This window comes from Natrix helvetica (assembly GCF_964273705.1).
Source record: "Natrix helvetica genome assembly, chromosome: 6".
Taxonomy (NCBI): domain Eukaryota; kingdom Metazoa; phylum Chordata; class Lepidosauria; order Squamata; family Natricidae; genus Natrix; species Natrix helvetica.
The window spans coordinates 5,526,062-5,551,029 of record NC_138553.1 but is presented as its reverse complement, the minus strand read 5'-3'; the positions used below and the strand labels follow the sequence as shown (position 1 = coordinate 5,551,029).

At 45.4% G+C, this 24,968-nt stretch overlaps 2 protein-coding genes across 6 annotated transcripts in view; one reads left to right on the top strand and one right to left on the bottom strand.

The window, feature by feature from the left end:
• The window catches only part of ITIH5 (inter-alpha-trypsin inhibitor heavy chain 5), a 48,937-nt gene extending 39,167 nt beyond the window's left edge, over positions 1 to 9,770 (top strand). For 2 of the 4 annotated variants that reach the window (XM_081958066.1, XM_081958068.1), the window contains 4 exons: positions 674 to 727; positions 2,224 to 2,340; positions 6,026 to 6,403; positions 7,741 to 9,770. In XM_081958066.1, coding sequence (XP_081814192.1) covers positions 674 to 727; positions 2,224 to 2,340; positions 6,026 to 6,403; positions 7,741 to 8,042 — 851 coding nt within the window. In that variant the 3' untranslated portion in view covers positions 8,043 to 9,770. The remainder of the gene's footprint in view (positions 1 to 673; positions 728 to 2,223; positions 2,341 to 6,025; positions 6,404 to 7,740) is intronic. The other 2 variants (XM_081958065.1, XM_081958067.1) reach the window with 1 other exon arrangement.
• A 2,651-nt stretch (positions 9,771 to 12,421) lies between these two features.
• Positions 12,422 to 24,968, bottom strand: part of LOC309394496 (store-operated calcium entry regulator STIMATE-like) — a 37,382-nt gene continuing 24,835 nt past the window's right edge. Inside the window, exons 5-8 of one of the 2 annotated variants that reach the window (XM_081957727.1) lie at positions 21,062 to 21,174; positions 19,909 to 19,992; positions 15,939 to 16,052; positions 12,422 to 13,101 (exon numbers count right to left, since the gene is read on the bottom strand). In XM_081957727.1, coding sequence (XP_081813853.1) covers positions 13,009 to 13,101; positions 15,939 to 16,052; positions 19,909 to 19,992; positions 21,062 to 21,174 — 404 coding nt within the window. In that variant the 3' untranslated portion in view covers positions 12,422 to 13,008. Of the gene's footprint in view, positions 13,105 to 15,938; positions 16,053 to 19,908; positions 19,993 to 21,061; positions 21,175 to 24,968 lie in introns of both variants that reach the window. The other variant, XM_081957726.1, reaches the window with a different exon arrangement.

Genomic DNA, 24,968 nt, shown 5'->3' with positions numbered 1-24,968 from the left:
CTGAGGAGAAATTTCCTGACAGTTAGAACAATTAATCACTGGAACTGCCTGCCTCCAGAAGTTGTGAATGCTCCAACACTGGATGTCTTGAAGATGTTGGATAGCCATCTGTCTGAAGTGGTGTAGGGTTTTCCGTCTAAGCAGGGGGTTGGACTAGAAGACCTCCAAGGGTTTGGACTAGAAGACCTCCAAGGGGTTCGACTAGAAGACCTCCAAGGAGTTGGACTAGAAGACCTCCAAGGTCTTCTAGTCCAGCTCTGTTACTCCATTTTAATATGTGAACAAGCCATGGCTCTTCTCTGGGGGAGGCATAATAGTAGTTTGGCCTGGTGTGTATGTGTGTAGCTGGCAGGGGTGGGTTCCTGATCCCGTTCCAACCGGTACATTTGGAACGGGCCCGGTGTCACCCACATGGACGTGCGCGCCGTCCGCATGCATTGTACCTGTCAGCGACGCCTCCGCAAGCCTCCGTGATGCTCCGGCTACTCAGCGGAACGTCTCGCAGGTACCGTATGCTCCAAAGGCTTAAAAGAGAGGTAAGGAGCTCGGGCAGGTGGATGGTCTCCAGAGCACCGTAACGGAACGGCAAACCGTCTGCAACCCACCACTGGTATCTGGGCTCTGTGTGTCTGTGTCACTTTGTGTAAACTCATTTCCCCTCCTCTTGTTTCAGGCCCTGTTCCTGAAAAATCAGAGGAGCCAAAAATCAACGTCACTAAAACTTCAGGTAAGTGGTCCAGCACTTAAGAAAAAGACGAGGCTTTGGCCACATTCGGTCTTCTATGTTTGCTGAGCAAAACAGGCTTTCTTTCTTTCTTTCTTTCTTTCTTTCTTTCTTTCTTTCTTTCTTTCTTTCTTTCTCTTTCGTTTCTTTATTCCTTCCTTCCCTTCCTTCCTCTTTCTTTTTCTTTTCTTTCTTTCCTTACTTTCTTTCATTCTCTTTTTCCTTCCATCCATCCTTCCTTCCTTCCTTTTTCTTTCTTTTTTCTTTTTCATTCATGCTTTATTTCTTTTGTTCTTTCTTTCCTTTCTTCCTCCCATCTTTCTTTCTTTTCTTTCTTTTTTCCCTTCTCTCCTTCCTTCCAACTTTCCTCTTTCTTTTTATTTCTTTCTTTCCTTTCTTCCTCTTTCTTTCTTTCATTCTTTTTCCTTCCTTTCTTCCTTTTTCTTTCTTTCCTTTCTTTCCTTCCTTTATCTTTCTTTCTCACCTTCTCATTCATTCAATCATTATTTCTTTTGTTCTTTCCTTTCTCCCTCCCTCTTCTTTCCTTCCTTCCCTCCTTCCTACTTTTCTCTTTCTTTCTTTTTCTTTCTTTCTTTTCTTTCCTTTTCCTCTTCCTCTTTCTCATAAAACATCTGCAAGAAAACAAGCAACCTCAGAGAGAACCAAGGATCCTTCATTAATTGAACACTGGGTCCTATCTAACAAAATGAAATTCAATGTAGAGAAAAGTAAAATCCTGCATTTAAGTAAGAAAAATCAAAAGGACACATATAGACTGGGTGAGACCTGGCTTAATAGCAGTGACTGTGAGGGGGATCTTGGAGTCTTAGTGGACAACCAGCTAAATAGGAGCCAGCCGTGTGCAGTGGCAGCCAATAAAACCAATGCGATCCTAAACTGCATTAACAGAGGGATACAATTAAGATCAAGTGACGGACTAATACCACTCTATAAAGCCTTAGTAAAGCACTGCATCCACCACACCACACTATGAAAAAGATATTTGGGACTCTAGAAAAAGTGCAACCAGAATGATGAGAGGACTGGAGGCTAAAATATACGATGAACGGTTGCAGGAACTGGGCATGGCTAGTCTAGGGAAGAGAAGGACCAGGGCAGACATGAGAGCAGTCTTCCAATATTTGAGGGGCTGCCACAGAGAGGAGGGGGTGAAGCTATTTTCCAAAGCACCCAAAGACCAGACAAGGGAGAATGGATGGAAATTGACCAAGGAGAGATTCAACCTGGAAATAAAAGAGGAACTTTCTGACAATGAGAGCAATCAACCCATGGAACAGAAGTTGCCTTTGGAAGTCGTGGGAGCTTCTATCACTGGAAGCTTTCAAGAAGAAACTGGATTGCCATCTGTCAGAAATGGTGTCGGGTCTCCAGCTTGGGCGGAGGGGGGGGTTGGACTAGATGACCTACGAGATCCCTTCCAACTCTGTTAATCTAAGCTAATGTTTCCCTTCCTGTTTTGTTTTGAATCGTCTCTCCAGCCGACGGGGACCCTCATTTTGTTATCGATTTGCCACGGAACAAGCTGACCGTCTGCTTCAACATCGACGGGCAGCCTGGCGATATCCTTCAATTAGTTTCCGATCACAAGCACTCAGGTAGGGTAACCAGGGGTGGGCTTCAAAAATTTTAGCAAGGGGTTCTCTGCCCGGTTGCTGGGTGGGCATGGCCATGGCAGGCGTGGCCTAGTGAGTCTGTGGGTATGGCCTGGTGCAGCTGTACCAGTAGTGGCCAGGAGCAGCTGAGAGCATACCAGTACGGTGGCTCATTTGTCTCACCCGCCCGCCCCGCCCACACTCTATAGCTGTTTTTATGGCAAACAGCAAAGTGTGCAGGCATGCACAGCGTGTGGGGCCTGTGCAAGCCCCAACAAGCAGCTGGTTGTCGCAGTGGTGGTGGATTGGGCATGTGTACGCAGCACACATTAGGCCCATGCACAGCACATGTGAGGCCCGTGCACGAACAGACCACAATCAGCGTACCGGTAGTGACAGTAAGAGCAACCCACCACTCCTCCGTTTACGCCCTGCACTTACTTTCTGAGCTTGGTGGTTTTCTTACAGACATTTCAAACTAGGTAACATCATCAGTGCTAGAAGGGGGTGGGAGGGAGGAAGGAGCAGAAAGGACAAAAAGGAGAATGAAAGGGAGAAAGAGGAGGTGGGGGATAGTGGGATCCTTGCTGCTTTCTGAGCTTGGTGGTATTCTTACAGACATTTCATTACCAAACTAGGTAACATCATCACTGCTAGAAGGGAGTGGGGTTGTGGGGAAAGGAGGAGGAGGAGAAGTCGAAGGACAAAAAGGAAAAAGATAAGGAGGGAGAGGACTGTGGGGTCCTTTGGTATTCTCTGAACTTGGCCGGCAAGCCACTCCCACCCGGTCACATGGCTGGCAAGCCACTCCTACAAAGGAGGCCACACCCACAGAGTAGGTTCCAAAAATTTTTGAAACCCACCACTGATGGGAATCAATAGCCGGTGAGGCCTGTTGGCTTGTTCCGTCAGCAGAGCTGAGTCAAGGTTTGGCCCAGTCTGAAGCAATGGATGGAAAGGAAACACTGATGAATTTCCACTTCCCAAATCCGTTTCAGGACAAAGTTTAGGGCCGGCTTGGGACCGTTGCAAGCAAGCATCGCCAAAGGAAGCGAATATTAAACGGCGTTTCCTCTGCCGTTGGTTTTAAGGCCCGCAATTATTGTCCCAACTGTGTCAAGAACAATACATCTGTTTTTAGGAGGCAACGGTGGCCGCATCACAAATAGGAAATGTCTAAAGATCCGCTGGAATCGCACAACAAGCCAGACTAAACTAAAGGGCATTGTTTTGTGATTCAGTGGGTTGTGGGAACTGCGCCATTGCCTTACCACATTGTGGGAAACAGATCGTCCCAATCTGTCCTGTTATGATACAATTTGTGGCTCTTTCCTTTGCATTTAAAAAAAATACAGCTCTGTACCATACTGAGAAGTAGAGCATGCAAACAGGGGGAAAATGGCAAGAGGTAATGTATAAAAACTCTGGTCCAAAATCATCCAGCTTGCTTTCATGGCTAAGATGGTTCTAGAACTCATTGTCTCCTGGTGATTGGCCCATGGTGACTCAGGTGGCTTTTGTGGCTAAGGTAAGAACTAGAACTCTCAGTCTCCTGGCGATTCACTCAAGGTCATGTAGTTGGCTTTCAAAGCTAAGACGGGACTAGAACTCACCATCTCCTGGTGATTGGCCCATGGTCACCCAGGTGGCTTTCATGCCTAAGGCAGGACTAGAACTCTCAGTCTCCTGGTGATTCACTCAAGGTCACCTAGTTGGCTTTCAAAGCTATGGCGGGACTAGAACTCACCATCTCCTGGTGATTGGCCCATGGTCACCCAGGTGGCTTTCATGGCCAAGGCAGGACTAGAACTCTCAGTCTCCTGGTGATTCACTCAAGGTCACCTAGTTGGCTTTCAAAGCTATGGCGGGGACTAGAACTCACCATCTCCTGGTGATTGGCCCATGGTCACCCAGGTGGCTTTCATGGCCAAGGCAGGACTAGAACTCTCAGTCTCCTGGTGATTCACTCAAGGTCACCTAGTTGGCTTTCAAAGCTATGGCGGGACTAGAACTCACCATCTCCTGGTGATTGGCCCATGGTCACCCAGGTGGCTTTCATGGCCAAGGCAGGACTAGAACTCTCAGTCTCCTGGTGATTCACTCAAGGTCACCTAGTTGGCTTTCAAAGCTATGGCGGGACTAGAACTCACCATCTCCTGGTGATTGGCCCATGGTCACCCAGGTGGCTTTCATGGCCAAGGCAGGACTAGAACTCTCAGTCTCCTGGTGATTCACTCAAGGTCACCTAGTTGGCTTTCAAAGCTATGGCGGGACTAGAAATCACCATCTCCTGGTGATTGGCCCATGGTCACCCAGGTGGCTTTCATGCCTAAGGCAGGACTAGAACTCTCAGTCTCCTGGTGATTCACTCAAGGTCACCTAGTTGACTTTCAAAGCTATGGCGGGACTAGAACTCACCATCTCCTGGTGATTGGCCCATGGTCACCCAGGTGGCTTTCATGGCTAAGGCAGGACTAGAACTCTCAGTCTCCTGGTGATTCACTCAAGGTCACCTAGTTGGCTTTCAAAGCTATGGCGGGACTAGAACTCACCATCTCCTGGTGATTGGCCCATGGTCACCCAGGTGGCTTTCATGGCTAAGGCAGGACTAGAACTCTCAGTCTCCTGGTGATTCACTCAAGGTCACCTAGTTGGCTTTCAAAGCTAAGACGGGACTAGAACTCACCATCTCCTGGTGATTGGCGCATGGTCACCCAGGTGGCTTTCATGGCTAAGGCAGGACTAGAACTCTCAGTCTCCTGGTGATTCACTCAAGGTCACCTAGTTGGCTTTCAAAGCTATGGCAGGACTAGAACTCACCATCTCCTGGTGATTGGCCCATGGTCACCCAGGTGGCTTTCATGGCCAAGGCAAGACTAGAACTCTCAGTCTCCTGGTGATTCACTCAAGGTCACCTAGTTGGCTTTCAAAGCTATGGCGGGACTAGAACTCACCATCTCCTGGTGATTGGCCCATGGTCACCCAGGTGGCTTTCATGGCCAAGGCAGGACTAGAACTCTCAGTCTCCTGGTGATTCACTCAAGGTCACCTAGTTGGCTTTCAAAGCTATGGCGGGACTAGAAATCACCATCTCCTGGTGATTGGCCCATGGTCACCCAGGTGGCTTTCATGGCCAAGGCAGGACTAGAACTCTCAGTCTCCTGGTGATTCACTCAAGGTCACCTAGTTGGCTTTCAAAGCTATGGCGGGACTAGAACTCACCATCTCCTGGTGATTGGCCCATGGTCACCCAGGTGGCTTTCATGGCCAAGGCAGGACTAGAACTCTCAGTCTCCTGGTGATTCACTCAAGGTCACCTAGTTGGCTTTCAAAGCTATGGCGGGACTAGAAATCACCATCTCCTGGTGATTTGCCCAAAATCACCCAATCGGCTTTCATGGCTAAGATGGTACTAGAATTCACCATCTCTTGGTGATTGGCCCAAAGTCACACAATCAGATTTCATGGCTATGGCAAGACTAGAAATCATTGTCCCCTGGTGATTGGCTCAAGGTCACCTAGTTGGCTTTCAAGTCTAAGGCAGGACTAGAACTCTCCGCCTCCTGATAATTGGCCCAAAGTCACCCAGTCGGCTTTCATGCCTAAGGCAGGAGTTGAACTCAAAATCTCTTGCTTTCTAGCCTGGCGCCTTAACCACGAAATCAAACTCTTTGAAATTGTCCCTTAGGAGTAACCGTCAATGGTCAGCTAATCGGGGCACCTGCCCCACGGAACGGTCATAAGAAACAGCGGACGTACTTCAAGAGCATCACCATTCTCATCAACAAACCGCAAAGGTCCTACCTGGAAATTTCTCCCACCAAGGTCATCTTGGATGATGAGAAGAGGCTGGTCTTCCCCTGTGACCGCGACGCCGTGGTGGTGGGCAAGAATCTCCACGTGTCCATCGTGGCCCACGCCAACGTCACTGTGGTCCTACAAGAGTCCATCAGTTTCGTCATTCTGATCCACCACTACAAGAACCCAGCCCGGTATCAGAAAAACCACTTGGGTTTCTACATCTCTAACGGTCAAGGACTCTCAACGGCTTCCCATGGGCTGATAGGTAAGGGAGAGATGCGTTGGTTTCTAAGGTTGCCTGCAGAGAGACATCTATCTTCTATCTGGATTATTTGAGAGAGGGGAGGGAGGGAGGGAGGGTCAGACAGACAGACAGGATAGATGGATGCATGGATGGAGATAGACATAGATACATAGATAGATAGAGGTAGGTAGGTGATAGATAGATGATAGATAGATAGATAGATAGATAGATAGATAGATAGATAGATAGGTAGGTAGGTAGGTAGGTAGGTAGGTAGGTAGGTAGGTAGATAGATGATAGATAGATAGATAGATAGATAGATAGATAGATAGATAGATAGATAGATATGAAGGGAGGGAGGGAGGGACAGACAGACAGACAGTCACACAGACAGAGGATAGATGGATGGATATGGAAAAAGAGATAGATAGATGGAGAGAGAGAGAGAGAGAGAGAGAATATATAGATAGATAGATAGAGAGAGAGAGAGAGAGAGAGAGAGAGAGAGAGAGAGAGAGATGATAGATAGATAGATAGATAGATAGATAGATAGATAGATAGATAGATAGATAGATAGATAGATAGATAGATAGATAGATGATAGATAGATAGATAGATAGATAGATAGAGATAGAGAGAGAGAGAGAGAGAGAGAGAGAGAGAGAGATGATAGATAGATAGATAGATAGATAGATAGATAGATAGATAGATAGATAGATAGATAGATAGATGATAGATAGATAGAGATAGAAATATAAACAATCCATTTTCCATTAACCAGTGTGTCGTCTGGGTACGAATATTTTGTGCCAACATTAAAATATACAATCTTATTCATTATTTAATCTCATCTTGGCTTAATTGCGATACCTTAAGTATCTAATATTATAACAACCGCAATGTAATTTATTTAACTCTATTAGTTATATTGACTATGAACGCATTTTCTATACTTTACATCAACTTCTTTTACTATTACTTCGTATGTCTATTCTCTAAACACCGGTAAAAAAGATTCCCAAATTCTATAATAATCAGGATTCTGAGAGTCGCAGTCCTAAGTACAGGTAGTCCTTGACTTACCACGGTTCATTTTAGTGACCAAAGTTACAACGGCACTGAAAGAAAGCAGTTTATGACCCTTTTTCACAGTGATGACTTTTGCAACATCCTCCACGATCATAAGAGCCAAATTCAAAGGCTTGGTTCATACTTATGACGGTTGCAGTTGCCCGTGTGTGTGTGTTTGTGTGTGTGTGACGTGATTCTCTTTTAGTCATAAGTTGAGAGCTACCTGGAGTCTCATTAATACACTTGATCACAAATTCCTTTCATTTTATTTTTATTTTATTTTGCAGGCCAGTTCTTGCACCAAGACGTTCAGCTGTTGACCCAGCTGTTCTCAGAAAAGTGTAGCCCGGATCACTGCCAGGAAATAAAATCTGGGAATTTGAACTCAGAACAACACGCCCTGAAGTTGAAAGGGCGTTTGGTGCCCGTGGTGTGGAAGCAGAGAAAGATCTACAACGGCAAGCAGGAAGTGGATTGCTGGTTTGCCAAAAACAATGCCGAGAAACTAATCGACGGAGATTACAAAGACTACTTGGCCTCCCATCCCTTTGACACAGGGACTAGCACCTTGGTGGACAACAGACTTTGAAGAGAGGAAAAACTCTCCCCCGAGACTTGTTTGCTCTTGCTCTCAAGAGAACTTCTGTGTTTTAATTGGGCTTCGTTGTGCTGAAGGGACACACTTTAAAAATACAGGTAGTCCTCGACTTACGACCACAATTGAGCCCAAATCTCTGTGGTTAAGGGGTTTTTGCCTCATTTTGTGACCTTTCTTGCCAGAGTTGTTAAATAAATCACTTCAATTGATAAGTTAGTAACCCTGTTGTTAAATGAATGCAGCTCCCCCGTTGATTTTGCTTGTCAGAAGGTCCCAAACGGAGAACCACATAACTCCGAGGCACTGCAACCGTCACAAATACGAGTCGGTTGCCAAGGGTCTGATTTTTTTGATCATGTGACCACGGGGATGCTGCAATGGTCATAAGTGTGAAACACGGTCATAAGTCACTTTTTCAGTCATGCTGTAACTTCAAACCGGTCCCTAAGTGAATCATCGTGCATTGAGGACTACCTGCATTTCTCTCAGCCTCGACTTACGGCCAGAATTGAGCTCGACGTTCCTGTTGTTAATGAGACATTTGTTAAATGAGTTTTAACAAATTTTACAACCTGTCTTGCCACCGCCTGCGCGGAAGTGCAGAAGCCTTTAAACACTGCTAAAGAGTGGGTGGGTGGGCCCTCCGGAGCACCGTACCGGAACGGTATCCGGTGCTCCGGGCTGGTTCCGGTACGCCCGTACCGGGGCGTACCGCCTGCAACCCACCGCTGCAAAAGGGGATCAATATTAATCCCCCTGGGAGGCAGCATCAGTCATAAATATGAACCAGTTGCCAAGCATCTGAATTGTGATCACGATTGTGGAATGCTTGCAAAGGTCGTTAACTATGGAAAACGGCCATACGTCGCATTTTTCAGTGCCGTCGTAGCTTTGAACAGTCACTAAACAAACCGTTGTAAGTCGAGGACCACCTGTAGTTCTTCATTTGCAAGCAGCTGCTTGACGTTTGGTTAACCAAGGGCATCATCCACAGCAGCTGTAGCAAACGCTAATGTATGATTATGATCTAGTTAAGACATTGGTCTTGAAAAGTCACTCCTTGGTGGGAACAAGCAGAGAGATGGAACAGCTTCGTCAACGTTTCACACAACCATTTTTCCCCCCGTATTTGCACTGTTTGTGTAGTGTGCGAGCGAGAGCTTTCCCACCCAGCGCATGGGAAATTATGCTCAGATATTGAATGGCAAACAATGAAGCCGTTTTAATTTCAATGGAGACTGTTAAGAATGTAAATACCTTCTCTGTTGTACTGTAAATACTGTTGTACTGTAAATTTGCTAAGCAGTCTTGGAATCGTGGCTACCAGGCAAGTGTTTCCATTCACACGAAACCGCTAAACTCGGTTAGCCTTCTGTGGCTTAGTCCGTTATGCAAACTCAGTTACAAAGTGCCTATGTTGTATTGTAACGCAGCAGGATGGATATCACACATATGCTCACAAATTTAAGAGTTTGCAGAAAGCAGCTGCCTTCATATAGGGGGTAAACATTTTAAAATAGGATGGTATTTTAAAAATAAAAATAGGATTTCTTTTTATACGGATGAAATTCGTGGGGTTTTCTGAGCAGTAGGGAATGTGTTTATTAACAGGGGATGCAGAAATTGCAAAATTACAGATATAGCCAAAGATAGTTTCCAACGGATAGTAGCCATTCACAAAAAAGCTGCAGGTGATAAAGACATACTGTATGTGCATAGTTGAAGCTACTGTTTTGACCTAGGCTTCCCCAGCAGCACGAAGCTGAGTCCTCATCCCGACAAACTCCTTTTATTTAATGTACAGTGAATTCCTCTCCAGCAAAGTCTTTCGTCTCCCACAGTCTTTCAAGATAGTCCACAATTCCTGACCGTTATCGTTATCTTTCACACAATGCAATACTTGGCAAGAATGCAGGAATGAACTAATTGCCTCCTGCAAACTCCACTCACCTTTCGCTCCTCTTTTATTTCCTCTGGGAGGGGCCATTCATTATCCATCTGTGGCCTTCCTCCCAAGTCAACCCTTGTTCCTTAGCTGTTCCCTTCGTCCGGCAACTCTGTGCATGCGCACACTGGGAACAGGCTCCAGCTGTTCTTCTGCCCCACTGATCTCCGACTCCGAAGGCAGCTGATAACTGTCATACGGCCCTGGCCCCATCTCTGCCTCCGATGCAGAGCCCTCCTCAGAGCCTTCCCCAGACTCCAGGACTGGCCCATGTCCCTCCCCAACCTCCTCACTGTCTGAAATCTGCTGCCAGCTCTACTGGCAGGCCAAAACAATCACTAACACTTTTGGGGTGATGTGAAGATCCCCTGCTTTGGGTGTTTGAACCTAATTTGGGGAGGGGAGGAATGGGATGCTATTATGTATTACCAGATGAGAGGAGACCCCACTCCCTTCTAGCCAGGGGTGGGCTTCAAAATTTTTAGCAATGGGTTCTCTGCCTGATTACTGGGTGGGTGTGGCTTAATCGGCCTCCTGCACCATGGCAGGGGCTCCAGAGGCTTTCCTCGAGTCTCTGGGAGGACGAAAACTGCCTCCTCCAAGGCTCCGGAGACCCTAAACAGGCCCATTTCCAGCCTTCCAGAACTTCTAGGAAGCCCGTTTTTCATCACCTCAGAGCCTCTGGGTGGGCCCTGTTGTTACCTGGCATCCCAAACGGCCTGCATGGAGACTCCTGGGAGGGGAGGGGCAGGGTGGGTGGGGCCAGCCAGGGGTGGGATTTGCGGGTTCACCGAACTGGGCAGATCCTTAGCTAGAGGATAGCCCAGACCCATGCGAACCTGCAGCAGCTCACCCCTGCTTCTAGCACTGATTATGTTACCTAGTAGGGTAATGAAATGTCTGCAAGAGAGCACCAAGGACCTCTCATTTCAACCTTGAGATACAAATATTCAATAGAGAGTAGAGTAGGATAGTAGGATACAATAGAGTAGTAGAGTAAGGTAGAGTAGAGTAAGATAGAATAGAGTAGGATAGAGTATGGTAAGGTAGAGTAGAGTACGATACGGTACGGAATAGGATAGGATAGGAAAGAGTAATGAATAGAACAGAACAGAATGGAATAGAATAAAATAATGGTTATAACAGAATATAACAAAAATAGTTCTATCATGGCCACCATCTTGACTTTTTTGACCACTCCAGAGGTGCTGGGAGCACAAATAGAATAGAAAGCAGAATGGAACAGCAGCCAAAGAAACCATGTCATAAAGATTAGAGAGTAATTGTTGAAAAACACAAGAAACGATTTGAAGCCCGCCACTCCCTTGCCTGACTCTTTGGAAAAACAAACACAGTTAATGTATTGTTTTTTTAAAAAATAATAATAATTTATGTCTAGGCTTCCTGTTTAAATTTTTTTCTTTTAAAAAAAGCACACAAAGCAATTTAGCTCAAAGATCAAACAAAACCTCTGCCAAGCAAACAACTGGTAATGAGATGAAAACAACAGAATGAGCTGGAGAACCCCAGAAGGAGCAGCTGCGGGTTCAAGGAAGGTAACCAACGGCATATGTCAATAAAAAAGTTCTTGGCTATTAAGTGGGCCAACACACAAACCCAGTAATTTTAATACCCCCCCCCCTAAAAAGCCAAAATGCACGCTGCGGCGGAAGGATAACTTTGTAAAAAGTTTTGCTTCTTCCTTTCTCATAAAGGGATGCGGTGGCTCAGTGGCTAAAATGCTGAACTTGTTGATCAGAATGGTTGGCAGTTCGGCGGTTCGAATCCCTAGCGCCGCATAACGGAGTGAGCTCCCGTGACTTGTCCCAGCTTCTGCCAACCTAGCAGTTCGAAAGCACGTAAAAATGCAAGTAGAAAAATAGGAGCCACCTTTGGTGGGAAAATAACAGCGTTCCGTGCACCTTCGTCATTTAGTCATGCCGGCCACATGACCACGGAGACGTCTTCGGACAGCGCTGGCTCTTCAGCTTTGAAACGGAGATGAGCACCACCCCCTAGAGTCGGGAATGACTAGCACATATATGCGAGGGGAACCTTTACCTTCCTTTCTCATTAGCGAGCCAGAGAAAGAGAGTTTGTTAAAAAGCATACGAATCTGGATTTTGTTATTTCCCTTGGAGCTATGTAAAGTGATCACAAATCCCATTTGACAAATGAAGGCTTAACTAATGAAACTCAAGTGTTTCTTAACTCTGAGCAACTTTGCGACGGCTGGATTTCGAACTCAAACAGAATTCCTCTGGCAGTATTGTCAAGCTAGGAGCATTCTATAACATAAAGCTATAAAATATTTTTGTTTGATGACTTGATAATTATAATAAACATTATTATTATTATAAAATAATGTTTGTTTTCCAAAAGCAGAGCTCAGGACATACCGCAGCGATAGCTTTCGTAGTTGTTTGAATATGAAATATTTATTATTCTTACAAGTTTTTTAAAAATTGAGTCAATAAGACCAAACAGCAAGTTTTTTTTTTAAATACAGTCTTTGTAACCAGATTCTATTTACAAGTGATTTGTGCTTTTGTGAGTTGTTCAGGTTTGCACAAGGCAAATTCAATTTGATTCTTTCTTTCTTTCTTTCTTTCTTTCTTTCTTTCTTTCTTTCTTTCTTTCTTTCTTTCTTTCTTTCTTTCTTTCTTTCTTTCTTTCTTTCTTCTTTCTTTCTTTCTCTTCCTTCCTTCCCTCCTTCCTTCCTTTTTCTTTCTTTCTTTTGTATTTTAAAAAAGTGCTATGATGCAGAGTCAATCCGAAACTATCACCAACTGGCCGGCCAGAATAAACAGTTCATCTAGAATCAACAAGACAATACACAAGCCAAAAACCACAATTTTAAGCCCCTCGAATAACCCAGCGCCATATTACAAAATGAAAAAAGGCCACAGGGGCAAACCGCCTTAGGGTGTTTCCGTGGTCCACGTGGCCTCTAAAATGAACTTTCCTTTGTTGTTGTTCAGCTAGGAATTATGGAAGGGCCATTCAATAATCTCAGTTTTTTAAGCTTGGGGTTTGAGGAAGAGAGGCCAAGAGATCGACGTCACTCCTGGAACTGTCAAAATCCAAAGTGGAACAAAGGAGTACCTGCTGGGGAAAGGGGGAAAAAGCATTCAAAAATTAATTTTACGGGTCATATTTTCTTACCATTTGCCAATTAAAACTACCGTATATTTCAGAGTATAACACACCTTTTTCCCTCAAAAAAGAGGCTGAAAATCTGGGTGCGTCTTATACACTGAATACAGCATTTTTGGCCTCCTGAAACTCTGCCCCCTTCATCAAAATGGCCATGCATAGCCTTTAGGAGGCTTCCAGAGTGCTATTGGGGGCTGGGGAGGGCAGAAATGAGCAAAAAGTGGGCCCATTTTTGCAAAAAATGGACCGTTTTTTGCTCATTTGGCGGGGCACCCCCCGGAAGCATTCTACAAGCCTCCTAAAGGCTATTCATGCCCTTTTTCTTGAAAAAACAACAACACACAGGCACATTTTCATGAAAAACAGACCGTTTTTGGGAGGTCTGCAGAGTGCAAAAACTTTTTTTAAAAAAATTTGCCTCTTCAAAATCTTGGTCTATACTCTGAATAATATGGTATTCATGAGCAAATAGGGGCAAACAGCAAAGAGGAAGAAGAACTTTTAAAGCCTCCTGATGCTTGAAGACCAGGGAAGACAAAGCTGATAAGAGTTTTCCTCCTTACATTCATGGGCTCTCCATCACTGGAGGTTTTTAAGAAGAGACTGGACAGTCACTTGTCTTAAATGGTATAGGTTCTTCTGCTTTGAGCAGGGGGCTGGATTAGAAAACCTGCAAGATCCTGTCCTGTCCTACCCTAACTTACCCTATTCTTCTCCTCTATATTCTCTTCTCTTCTCTACTCTTCTCCTCTATATTCTCTTCTAGTTCTCCTCTATATTCTCTTCTCCACTTTACTCTTCTCTATATTCTATTCTAGTTCTCCTCTATATTATCTTCTTCTCTACTCTTCTCTATACTCTATTCTAGTTCTCCTCTATATTCTCTTCTCTACTCTACTTTTCTCTATATTCTCTTCTAGTTCTCCTCTATATTCTCTTCTCTACTCTACTTTTCTCTATATTCTATTCTAGTTCTCCTCTATATTATCTTCTTCTCTACTCTTCTCTATACTCTATTCTGGTTCTCCTCTATATTCTCTTCTCTTCTCTACTCTTCTCCTCTATATTCTATTCTAGTTCTCCTCTATATTCTCTTCTCTTCTCTCCTCTCCTCTATATTCTATTCTAGTTCTCCTCTATATTCTCTTCTCTTCTCTCCTCTCCTCTATATTCTATTCTAGTTCTCCTCTATATTCTCTTCTCTACTCTACTCTTCTCTATATTCTATTCTAGTTCTCCTCTATATTCTCTCTTCTCTACTCTACTCTTCTCCTCTATATTCTCATTTGAGGAGGAGGAGGAGGAGAGGAAGGAGAGGAAAAGTAAGAGGAAGACGAAGAAGGTGAAGAAAGGGGAGGAGTGGGAGGAGTAGAAGAAGAAGAAGGCTGCAGACAGAGGGAGAGCCAGTTACAGTGTTGATCCCGTTGATCTCCTGACCAAATTTCGCCCTTTTGCACAGACAGCACATCTGCAAACGGAGACGGCCAGATGGTGAGCGCAGAATGCTTTTTGTGCATCAACAAAGCCTGGCTGGAAAAAATAAGGCAGTTTATTTTCCCTCTTTGAACCTAAAGACACAAAGCTGCGTTTTGCTGAGCTTCGGCCTTTCCTGGGGATTATTGGCCCATTTTCTGCACCAAGCCTAGCGAACGAATGTGCGCTGAATTTTTTCCCCCCTCTGGCCCCTGAATGCGAACTTTGCTCACTGCGACATCGGCCTGCCTCAAATTCTCCCCTGCTTCAAAACCGCGCTTTGGCGTGGAAACATTCATCAGTGTGCTGGGATGGCAGCTCGTTTAAAAACAGGGATCAGTTTATCTCCACTTTAAAGAGGAAAGCTTGTGTACATGCTGCAGGCCAAGTCAAACAGCCACTTCTCAAGGCCTGCGTTTGCTTCCTAAAATAGACAAAAAAAAAACCACGACTCTCTGAAAAGATGCTTCCACAGAGCAATCATCAAAGGGACTCTTCAAAGCTCGGTGTGCAACCGATCCACTTTTTCCTCCCTCTTGCCCATAGTCCTGATTCTTCCCTTACTTCAGTGTTTCTCAACCTTGGCGACTTTAAGTCCTGTGGACTTCAACTCCCAGAATCCCCCAGCCAGCTGTGCTGGCTGGGGGATTCTGGGAGTTGAAGTCCACAGGACTTAAAGTCGCCAAGGTTGAGAAACACTGTCTTTGTGGCTGTTTGAAGTTACTGAAAAAAGTGGCCTGTGTCCATTTTACACACTTAGAAGCACTCCAACAGCCACAGTTGCGTTGTGTTGCAGCACAGCAGGTGTTAGACAATTAATCCGACTGACACCACTGCCCTGATTGCACACAACCACAATTTTCTTTGCAGGAGCTGTAAATGAGATGGCTAATCTAGAGAAGAGAAGGACCAGGGGTGGCATGATAGCAGCCTTCCAACATCTCAGGGGCTGCCCCAAAGAAGAAGGAGTCAAGCTATTCTCCAAAGCACCCGAGGGGCAGGACAAGAAGCAATGGATGGAAACTTAATCAAGGAGAGAAGCAACCCAGAACTAAGGAGAAACTTCCTAACAGTGAGAAGAATAAACCAGTAGAACACCTTGCCTTCAGAAGTTGTGGGTGCTTCCATCACTGGAGGTTTTTAAGAAGAGCCTAGACAGCCACCTGTCTGAAATGGTGAAGGGTCACCTGCTTGAGCAGAGGGGTGGACTAGAAGACCTCCAAGATCCCGTCCAGCTCTATTTTGATTGGTCAATCTTCTGACTGTGCCAAAACAGGACTTAAAGGCACCAAGGTTGAGGAACACTGCCTTACCTGGACATCGTCATCTTTCAAAGCTTCAGGATAATCCGTCGTGCTGACTTCCAGCTTTTCCTTCCTCTTGTGTTTTTTCATCGTCAAGCTGTCGACAACCCAGAACATAACAGCCTTCAAAGGAAAAGGAGGAAAAAAAAAAAAAAAGAAATCCTTGTAGGGGTAGTGCGTCTCAATCTTAGCCATTTTTAAGATGGGTCAAGCCTGAAGCTGACCTGACCGAAGTCATCTTGGACGCTTCCGTGTTGCCACATTGGAGCTGAGGGATCGGGATCGGGGGATTAGAGATAGCTGGGGTTTTGTAGCCAAAATAAAATGCTTTCTCTTGGGAACCAAGGACATTCTCACACCGGGGTAGAGGAAGGAGGAGTGAGGTCGCCAGGCAACCAGACAGCCCCGTGATTGGACCATGTGACTGCTTGTTTAGGGAAGGGGAATTTTTTTTTACTTTTAATTAGGTGAAAACCGCAGGAAACTTCAGAGTCTGTTTTCACCAGATACGCGCCAATATGATATATCTGTTCTGACCGAGGCTTCCCAAGAGCAGGAAGCAAACTCCTGGTCCCGACAAAAAACCCTTTTATTAATTGACTGTGAATTCTGCTCCTTCACATCCAGCAAAGTCTTTCAAGGGAGGATTTACAGTCACAGACCTTCTCTGGCTTGGAGAGCTGCCAGGCCGATATCTACCAAATTTGGCGAGGAGTCTCGGAGAGTCACGAATCAATGAAGCGAACTAATAGTCCCCTGCAAACTCCACTCCCCTTTCGCTCCTCTTTCATTTCCTCTGGGAGGGGCCATTCATCGTCCACCTGTGGCCTTACTCCCAAGTCGATCCTTGTTCTTTAGCTGTTCCGTTCGTCTGGCAACTCTGCGCATGCGCACACTGGGAACAGGCTCCAGCTGTTCCTCTGCCTCACTGATGTCTGACTCCGAAGGCAGCTGATAACTGTCAGACGGCCCTGGCCCCCTCTCTTGCTCCGACACAGAGCCCTCCTCAGAGCCTTCCCCAGACTCCAGGACTGGCCCATGTTTCTCCCCAACCTCCTCACTGTCCAAATCTGCTGCCAGCTCCACTGGCCACTGGCGGGCCACAACAATATCCAATAAAGCTATTATTTGAGGAATCTACCTGCCTTGGAGTTTTTCCTTTATGGGTCTATTACTTGGAACACTGACACTGTGGACTTCACCTCCCAGAATTCCCCAGCCAACTATGCTTTATGAAGCAAGACATGAAACTACAGGCAGTCCTTGAAGTCTTACCATTTTCCGTTTAGTGACCATTCAAAGTTAGAACGGCACTGAAAGAAGTGATTTGCGACCGTTTTTCACACTTACAGCCATTGCAGCAGGTCCCCTGATCAAAATTCAGACGCGTGGCACAACTGACTTGTATTTATGACGGTTATAGTGTCCGGGGGGTCGCATCATCCCCCTTTTGCAACCTTCTTATGAGCAAAGTCGATGGGGAAGGCGGATTTACTTAACAACCGTGTTACCAACTTAACAACTGCAATATTCTCTTAACAACTGTGGCAAGAAAGGTCGTAAAATGGGGCAAAACTCACTTAACCACTGTCTTGTTGAGCAAGTGAAACTTTGGCCTCAGTTGTGGTCGTAAGTCGAGGATTACCTCTTTTTAAAGAGACAAAAATATACACGAATAGGCCCAATCTGTCTCTATAATTTACAGATATTTGCAGACTCTTGTAATAGTTGGGATCACTGATTCTCTTAAATCAATTTCATTCTGGTGGGTTAGGAAGATTTGGCCTTTACACTGTAATTTGCCACTGTAATTCGGCAAATTACACTGTACATAACCTAAGAGCAGCTGCCATCTGCCCATAGTAACGTTAGGTTCCTGGTCTTCCATAATGCTGTTATGGTTTCTGGCAGCTTAGTTTTATTTCTTTGTTTGTTTTGTTCTAACTAGTTTAACATCTGATTAACAGAAGCTCCACCAACATTTTCTGTTTCCGTTTTTATTGTAATTTGTGTCTTGACAGAACAAACTAGGGTGTCGGCTTCCTGTTATTTTAATAATACATTTGTCAGGTTGACCTGACATAATTTTATACTGTACTAGCTGATAACCTGGTGCTGCCCAGGTATTTATTTATCCCAACCCTCCTTCCATGAACGTTGCCACAATTGCTAATGTTGGATTTTCCTCCTTACCAGAGGGAGCCCCCCTGTGGAGTACTGTGAAGCCATGATCGTGGCAACTCCACAGGGCTGTACAGTAGAAGCCATTTTAAGGCAGTACAGTGGAAGCCATTTTAAAGCACAACAGGCTGTATCTTAACAGAACACACAGCCCCCCGAGGGGTGTTAGGGGTGTCTTACCCCCCACAGTATTTGTTTCCAGAGGGTAAGTCATCTGTGTAGCAAGTTTGGTTGAGGCGTACACACACACACAGCCATAGATAGATAGATAGATAGATAGATAGATAGATAGATAGATAGATAGATAGATAGATAGATAGATAGACAGACAGACAGACAGACAGACAGACAGACAGACAGACAGACAGACGTTAGATGGGGAAAAAGTCATTAACTTTTACATAGGAGCTTGTGGTTCTCTTATTCAAACTTTCATATTCATAATCTTGCAAGCATTCCTGACTGGGGAATTCTGGGAGCTGTAGTCCACACTTGCTGGCTGCGGAATTCTGGGAAATGAAACATGTCTTAAAGTTCCCAAGATTGAGAAACCCTGTTTTAAACAATTTCTGACAACTTGTTTCACCCACCTGTCCCATGCCAGTTTGGGCTAAGATACCAGGCTAGGGACTGTGAGTTCTAATCCCATTTTAAGCATGAAAGCCGACTGGGTGACTTTGAACCAATTACTAGGAGGAGAGTTCTAGGCCTGCCTTAGCCAAAAAAGCCAGCTGAGTGACCATGGGCCAATCACCAGGAGACAGTGAGTTCTAGTCCGACTTTAGCCATGAAAGCCAGCTGGGTGACTATGGGCCAATCACCAGGAGACTGTGAGTTCTAGTCTCCCCTTAGGCTTGCAAGCCATCTGGATGTCTTTTGGCCAGTCCTTCTCTCTCAGTCCTGCCCCCTTCATCTGTTTGTTGTTGTGGGGAAAACATGAGGAAGAAGCTGATTCAAATATGTTCGTCACCTTGAACTATTTATAAAACTAATAAAGACAGGCTACAAATCAATAAAATAATAAAGTAATGCCTCTCTTGGCTAAGATCATTGTCTTCCCTATTATATTTGCTGCTAGGACTGTTTTCTGTCCTTCATTTTTCTAATCCAAACTCGATTTCATTGAGGGCTGCATCAGGGTTGGGTTTGACCTCGCTGGGCGGGAGGGTGTCCAGGTGGACCTGTTTAAGTGGGCGTGGCATAGCCACCTAGGTGGGCGTGGCCACCACTCGACATCCTGTGTGTCAGGGGCATCTGTGGTGGCCCACGCGGGGCTGGGAGGATTCACTTTTGCTGGGAGTTTATTTTGCTAGCACTCTGCCAGTGAAAATGGAGCTCGAGGGACCGCATGTGGGCCCCTCAGACTCCGTTTTCGGCTGTGGCGGCCTCCTGCAGCCTCCGCCAGTGAAAACTGAGCTCAGGGGGGCTGTGCACGATCCTCCCAAGCTGGTTTTCGCTGGCAGAGGCACCGCCGGTCCGGTCCTTCGCTGTTTCAGGTTGGTCCCGTGGGCCAGATCTAAGCACCCCGCGGGCCACATTTGGCCCGCGGCCGTTGAGTTTGACACCCATTCTAATCGGTACACTATGCAGAATTGCTGCTGATTTTGGATGGCCGCCTGCCTCTAAATTGTGTACAAATTGTGTTATATTTTCCAAGGCAAAGATTTTCTGTCCTTTGTGACCCTCGGATGACGAATGGAAAATCCCTCGTCCTCCTCTCTCTCCCATTCCACAGGAGATAAAAGAGGTTTTCAGCTCCCTTGACGAAAGGATCATTTCCTTCAAATCTTTGACTCACATTGACTAAAAAAGGAACCACCAGAATCACCAAGACCAGCTCCAGCTGAGGAGAAGGGATGTAATCCAGGAGGATTTCCTGAAGCTGAGAGAGAGAGAGAGAGAAAAAGAGTCAGTGTCCTTTTACGGGGAAAGAAAATCTGGTCTGGGCTCACCAGAGCTGGGCCTGAATAATACCTGGATAAGAGACCACCAGGAAATCATAGGGTGGGTCAATTCGTTTGGGAAATTGAAAGAAAAATAATGAAGTGGAGGAAAGCCACGGCTAACCCCTATAATTACAGATAGTCCTTAACTTACAATCATTATCTTAGCGCAGTGTTTCTCAACCTTGGCGACTTTAAGTCCTGTGGACTTCAACTCCCAGAATTCCCCAGCCAGCTGTGCTGGCTGGGGGATTCTGGGAGTTGACGTCCACAGGACTTAAAGTCGCCAAGGTTGAGAAACACTGTCTTCGTGGCTGTTTGAAGTTACTGAAAAAAGTGGCCTGTGTCCATTTTACACACTTAGAAGCACTCCAACAGCCACAGTTGCGTTGTGTTGCAGCGCAGCAGGTGTTAGACAATTAATCCGACTGACACCACTGCCCTGATTGCACAAAACCACAATTTTCTTTGCAGGAGCTGTAAATGAGATGGCTAATCTAGAGAAGAGAAGGACCAGGGGTGGCATGGTAGCAGCCTTCCAACATCTCAGGGGCTGCCCCAAAGAAGAAGGAGTCAAGCTATTCTCCAAAGCACCCGAGGGGCAGGACAAGAAGCAATGGATGGAAACTTAATCAAGGAGAGAAGCAACTCAGAACTAAGGAGAAACTTCCTAACAGTGAGAAGAATAAACCAGTGGAACACCTTGCCATCAGAAGTTGTGGGTGCTTCCATCACTGGAGGTTTTTAAGAAGAGACTGGACAGCCACCTGTCTGAAATGGTGAAGGGTCACCTGCTTGAGCAGAGGGGTGGACTAGAAGACCTCCAAGATCCCTCCCAGCTTTATTTTGATTGGTCAATCTTCTAACTGTGCCAAAATATTGCCGAATATGCATCTCTCTCCCTAATGCATTTCCTCAAAGGTGGCGTTTAAATCTATGTACTAATTTGCTCCTTAAACATCTATGATGTTGATGAGTAATAGAAGACGTGAATCGGGTTCTCCTTACCTTCGTCCACCCGGGAATAAGTAAGACAAGACCAACGGCCGTTTTCTCAAAGATCATTATGAGCAAGTAGAGAAAACATTGGCCAATCCAAGCAGCTGCTTGTGGTGGATCCCCTGAACGGAAACAAAAACAGAATTAAACCCATGATTTATGAACCAACTACCATATTTTTTGGACTATAAGATGCTCCAGACTATAAGACGCACCTAGCTTTGGGGGAGGAAAACAAGAAAAAAATAATCTGCCTCTGCCTCCCAGCAATTTGCCTCCTTGCAGCAAACAGCAAACAGCTTCAGCACAGCCTGATTTAGCACGAGCAGCTGATTGGTGGTTGGATCGGCTTCCCGGAATATGGCCTATCAGCTGTTCCAGGCTGTTGGGATCATCACTGCCCATCGCAGCCCATCACTGTTGCCACCTATCGGCGCCTCTGTGCACCCCATTTTTGGCCTCTGTGCACCCCATTTTCGGCCTCCCATGTCCTGTTTTTGGCACGTGCCATGTGCCGTTCTGCCACCTATCCCCGCTGCCTAGAATGGTCTGAAAATGGTGCACATGGAGGCCAAAAACAGGACGCACAGAGGCCGAAAATAGGGATCACGGAGGTAGCAATAGGCGGCAAGTGATGGACTGTGGTGATCCCTGCAGCCTGGAACAGCTGATAGGTGGTATTCCGGGAAGCCAATCCAATCGCCAACCAGCTGTTCATGCTAAATCAGACTGTGTTGAAGCTGACCAAGCTGTTTGCTGTTTGCTGCAAGGAGGCAAATTGCTGGGAGGCAGATCCAATCGCCAATCAGCTGCCCGTGCTAAATCAGGCTATGCTGAAGCTGATATTGCTGCAAGGAGGCAAATTACTGGAACGTAGAGGCCGGCAGGTGGGGGCCGGCAGGTGGGCGAGGCTTCGGCAAGATTCACTCTATAAGATGCATGGGAAGGAGTGCATCTTACACGCACAAAATGTGGTATATTAAGAACTAGCTTCACAAATCCATGGCTTTCTTTCAACCCATGCCTCCAGGAGATTATGAAATGGTACTAATAGTTTGCTACAGGTAGTCCTCGACTTACAACAGTCCACTGAGTGACTGAAGTTACAGAAACTTCGCAACAGAAGGTTTGGACTCAATTGTGGTCATACGCCGAGGACCAGCTGTATATACTAAAATACATTTCGTCTTTCTGTTTTATTACAGGTAGTCCTCGACTTACGAGGCTTCATTCAGTGACTGTTCAAAGTTACAACGGCACTGAAAAAGTGACATGATCGTTTTTCACACTTATGACAGTTTCAGCATCCCCAATGGTCACGTGATCAAAATTCGGACGCTTGGCAATTAGCTCACATTTATGACGGTTGCAGTGATCATGTGATCCCCTTTCTCGGATGAGAAGCGCAACGTTTTGGAAGAAAACAAACGGAAAGTCCAGTTGCCTCCTGAAAAAAAGCACCTTTGGGTAAACTAATGGTTGTAAGAAGCATGACCCGTGTGTCTTCTTTAGTCACTTGCGTAGAGGCTAAAACATACGAAGAACGCTTGCAGGAACTGGGTATGTCTAGTCTTATGAAAAGAAGGACCAGGGGAGACAGGATAGCAGTCTTCCAATATCTCAGGGGTTGCCACAAAGAAGAGGGAGTCAAGCTATTCTCCAAAGCACCTGAAGGCAGGACAAGAAGCAATGGGTGGAAACTAATCAAGGAGAGAAGCGACCTAGAACTTAGGAGAAGTTTCCTAACAGTTAGAACAATTAACCAGAGGAACAACTTGCCTCCAGAAGCTGTGGGTGCTCCAACTGTGGAAGTTTTGAAGATGATGTTGGATAACCATTTGTCTGAAGTGGTGTAGGGTTTCCTACCTGAGCATGGGGTTGGACTAGAAGACCTCCAAGGTCCCTTCCAACTCTGTTATTCTGTTCTGTTCTGTTCTGTTCTGTTCTGTTCTGTTCTGTTCTGTTCTGTTCTGTTCTATTCTATTCTATTCTATTCTATTCTATTCTAATGACACTCCTGGTATGAAGATGTGCTATTTGAAATTGCTGTTGCATTCATTCAACATGCTTAACCTGGTCATTGTATTCACCCATTTTCTGGGTTTTCCCAAGAGAAAGGTTAACCAAATACAGTTGACCTTGGTGCATGCAACACCCAACGCCACATTAAAAGCTAACCAAGGTTAACACTCAACAAATTCAGTATCTTATGCAAACACTGTAACGCCAGGTGCCTCATACTCTAAAAAGGCTTTGCTTGGCGTGCAAACTCAGCTCAATTTTTTTTTACACTCGCGAGATTCTTAGAAAGACTTTGATAGTTTTTTCCAGACTGAGGTTTTTCCTCCCCAAAAAACGTATTTCACAAAAAAAAAAAAAAAAAAAAAACCTCCCCAAAAACCAAGAAAACTGTGAATTTAGCAGACCTCAATCTGGCAGATTTTGGAAACAGCAAATAAATCTCTCCATATGCAGTTTCATCTGCACAAGAGCAGGTCATCCTTGACATATCGCCATAATTGAGTAGTCAAAATTACTGTTAAGTGAGACATTGGTTAAGTGAGTTTTAACCCGTCTTGATGATGTCCGTTCGTGGTCAAAAAAGACCTTGATATCTAACGGGTGGTGGCCGCAGGTGGCTGGTAAGGCCTCTGGAGGCACAAAATCTTCCGCCCCATGTCGGGCCGTCGGTTGTAAGTTGTGTTTTTTCAGTGCCGTTGTAACTTTGAACAGTCACTAAATGAATGGTTGTAAGTCAAGGACTACCTATAGCAATAGCACTTTGACTTATATACCGCTTCACAGTGCTTTTACAGCCCTCTCTAAGCGGTTTACAAAGTCAGCCTCTTGCCCCCAACAATCTGGGTCCTCATTTTACCCACCTCGGAAGGATGGAAGGCTGAGTCAACCTTGAGCCTGGTGAGATTCGAACGGCCAAATTGCAGTCAGCCGGCAGTCAGCAGAAGTAGCCTGCAGTACTGCCCTCTATACAATACAATACAATACAATAGTAGAGTTGGAAGGGACCTTGGAGGTCTTCTAGTCCAACCCCCTGCGTAGGCAGGAAACCCTAACCACTGCACCACTGCGGCTCTTCATATACTTAACAGCCACACTTGCAGGGCTCAATTATGGTCGCAACTTGAAGTACTCTGAGGCAAATCTTGTTTACATATTAAATGACATCATTATAACAAATGTAACAGAATAAGAGAGTTGGAAGGGACCTTGGAGGTCTTCTAGTCCAACCCCCTGTTCAAGCAGGAGACCCTATATCATTCCAGACATATGGTTGTGCACTCTCTTCTTAAAAACCTCCAGTGTTGGAGCACCCATAACTTCTGGTGGCAGGTCGTTCCCCTGGTTAATTGTTCTCACTGTCAATTCCTCCCTAGTTCCAGGTTGCTTCTCTCCTTGATGAGTTTCAATCCATGGTTTCTTGTGCTGCCTTCAGGTGCTTTGGAGAATAGGTGGACCCCCTCTTCTTTGGGAGAGCCCCTCAAATATTGGAACACTGCTATCAATACTCGTGATTTAGGATCCTGAGAATTTGAGGGACTGAGATGCAAAAAAGCTGGCCTTTTTTCTCCCCCTGTCTGAAGTCAAATGCAAGAATTTACAGTTCAGCTGAACGAGAGGAATTTGGCGAGGAAGAATGTTATGGAAGAATCCGTTGTTATGAGTTGACGATGTTTCTTTCTGAATTCAACTTTGATGGAAAGAGCCTTTCCACCTCTTTAGAAAACCTCCAGATGTTCTCATTGGGGGATACGGAATAAGTCCTGATATTGCCAAACATGACACATGCAATTTGAGAGGCATCTCTCTGGCTTCTGCAATCACACCTCCGTCCAAAGACATAATGTAGGAGTATCTCGGTGGAGCAGTCTGGAATCAATCCAGAAAAAAAAATCAG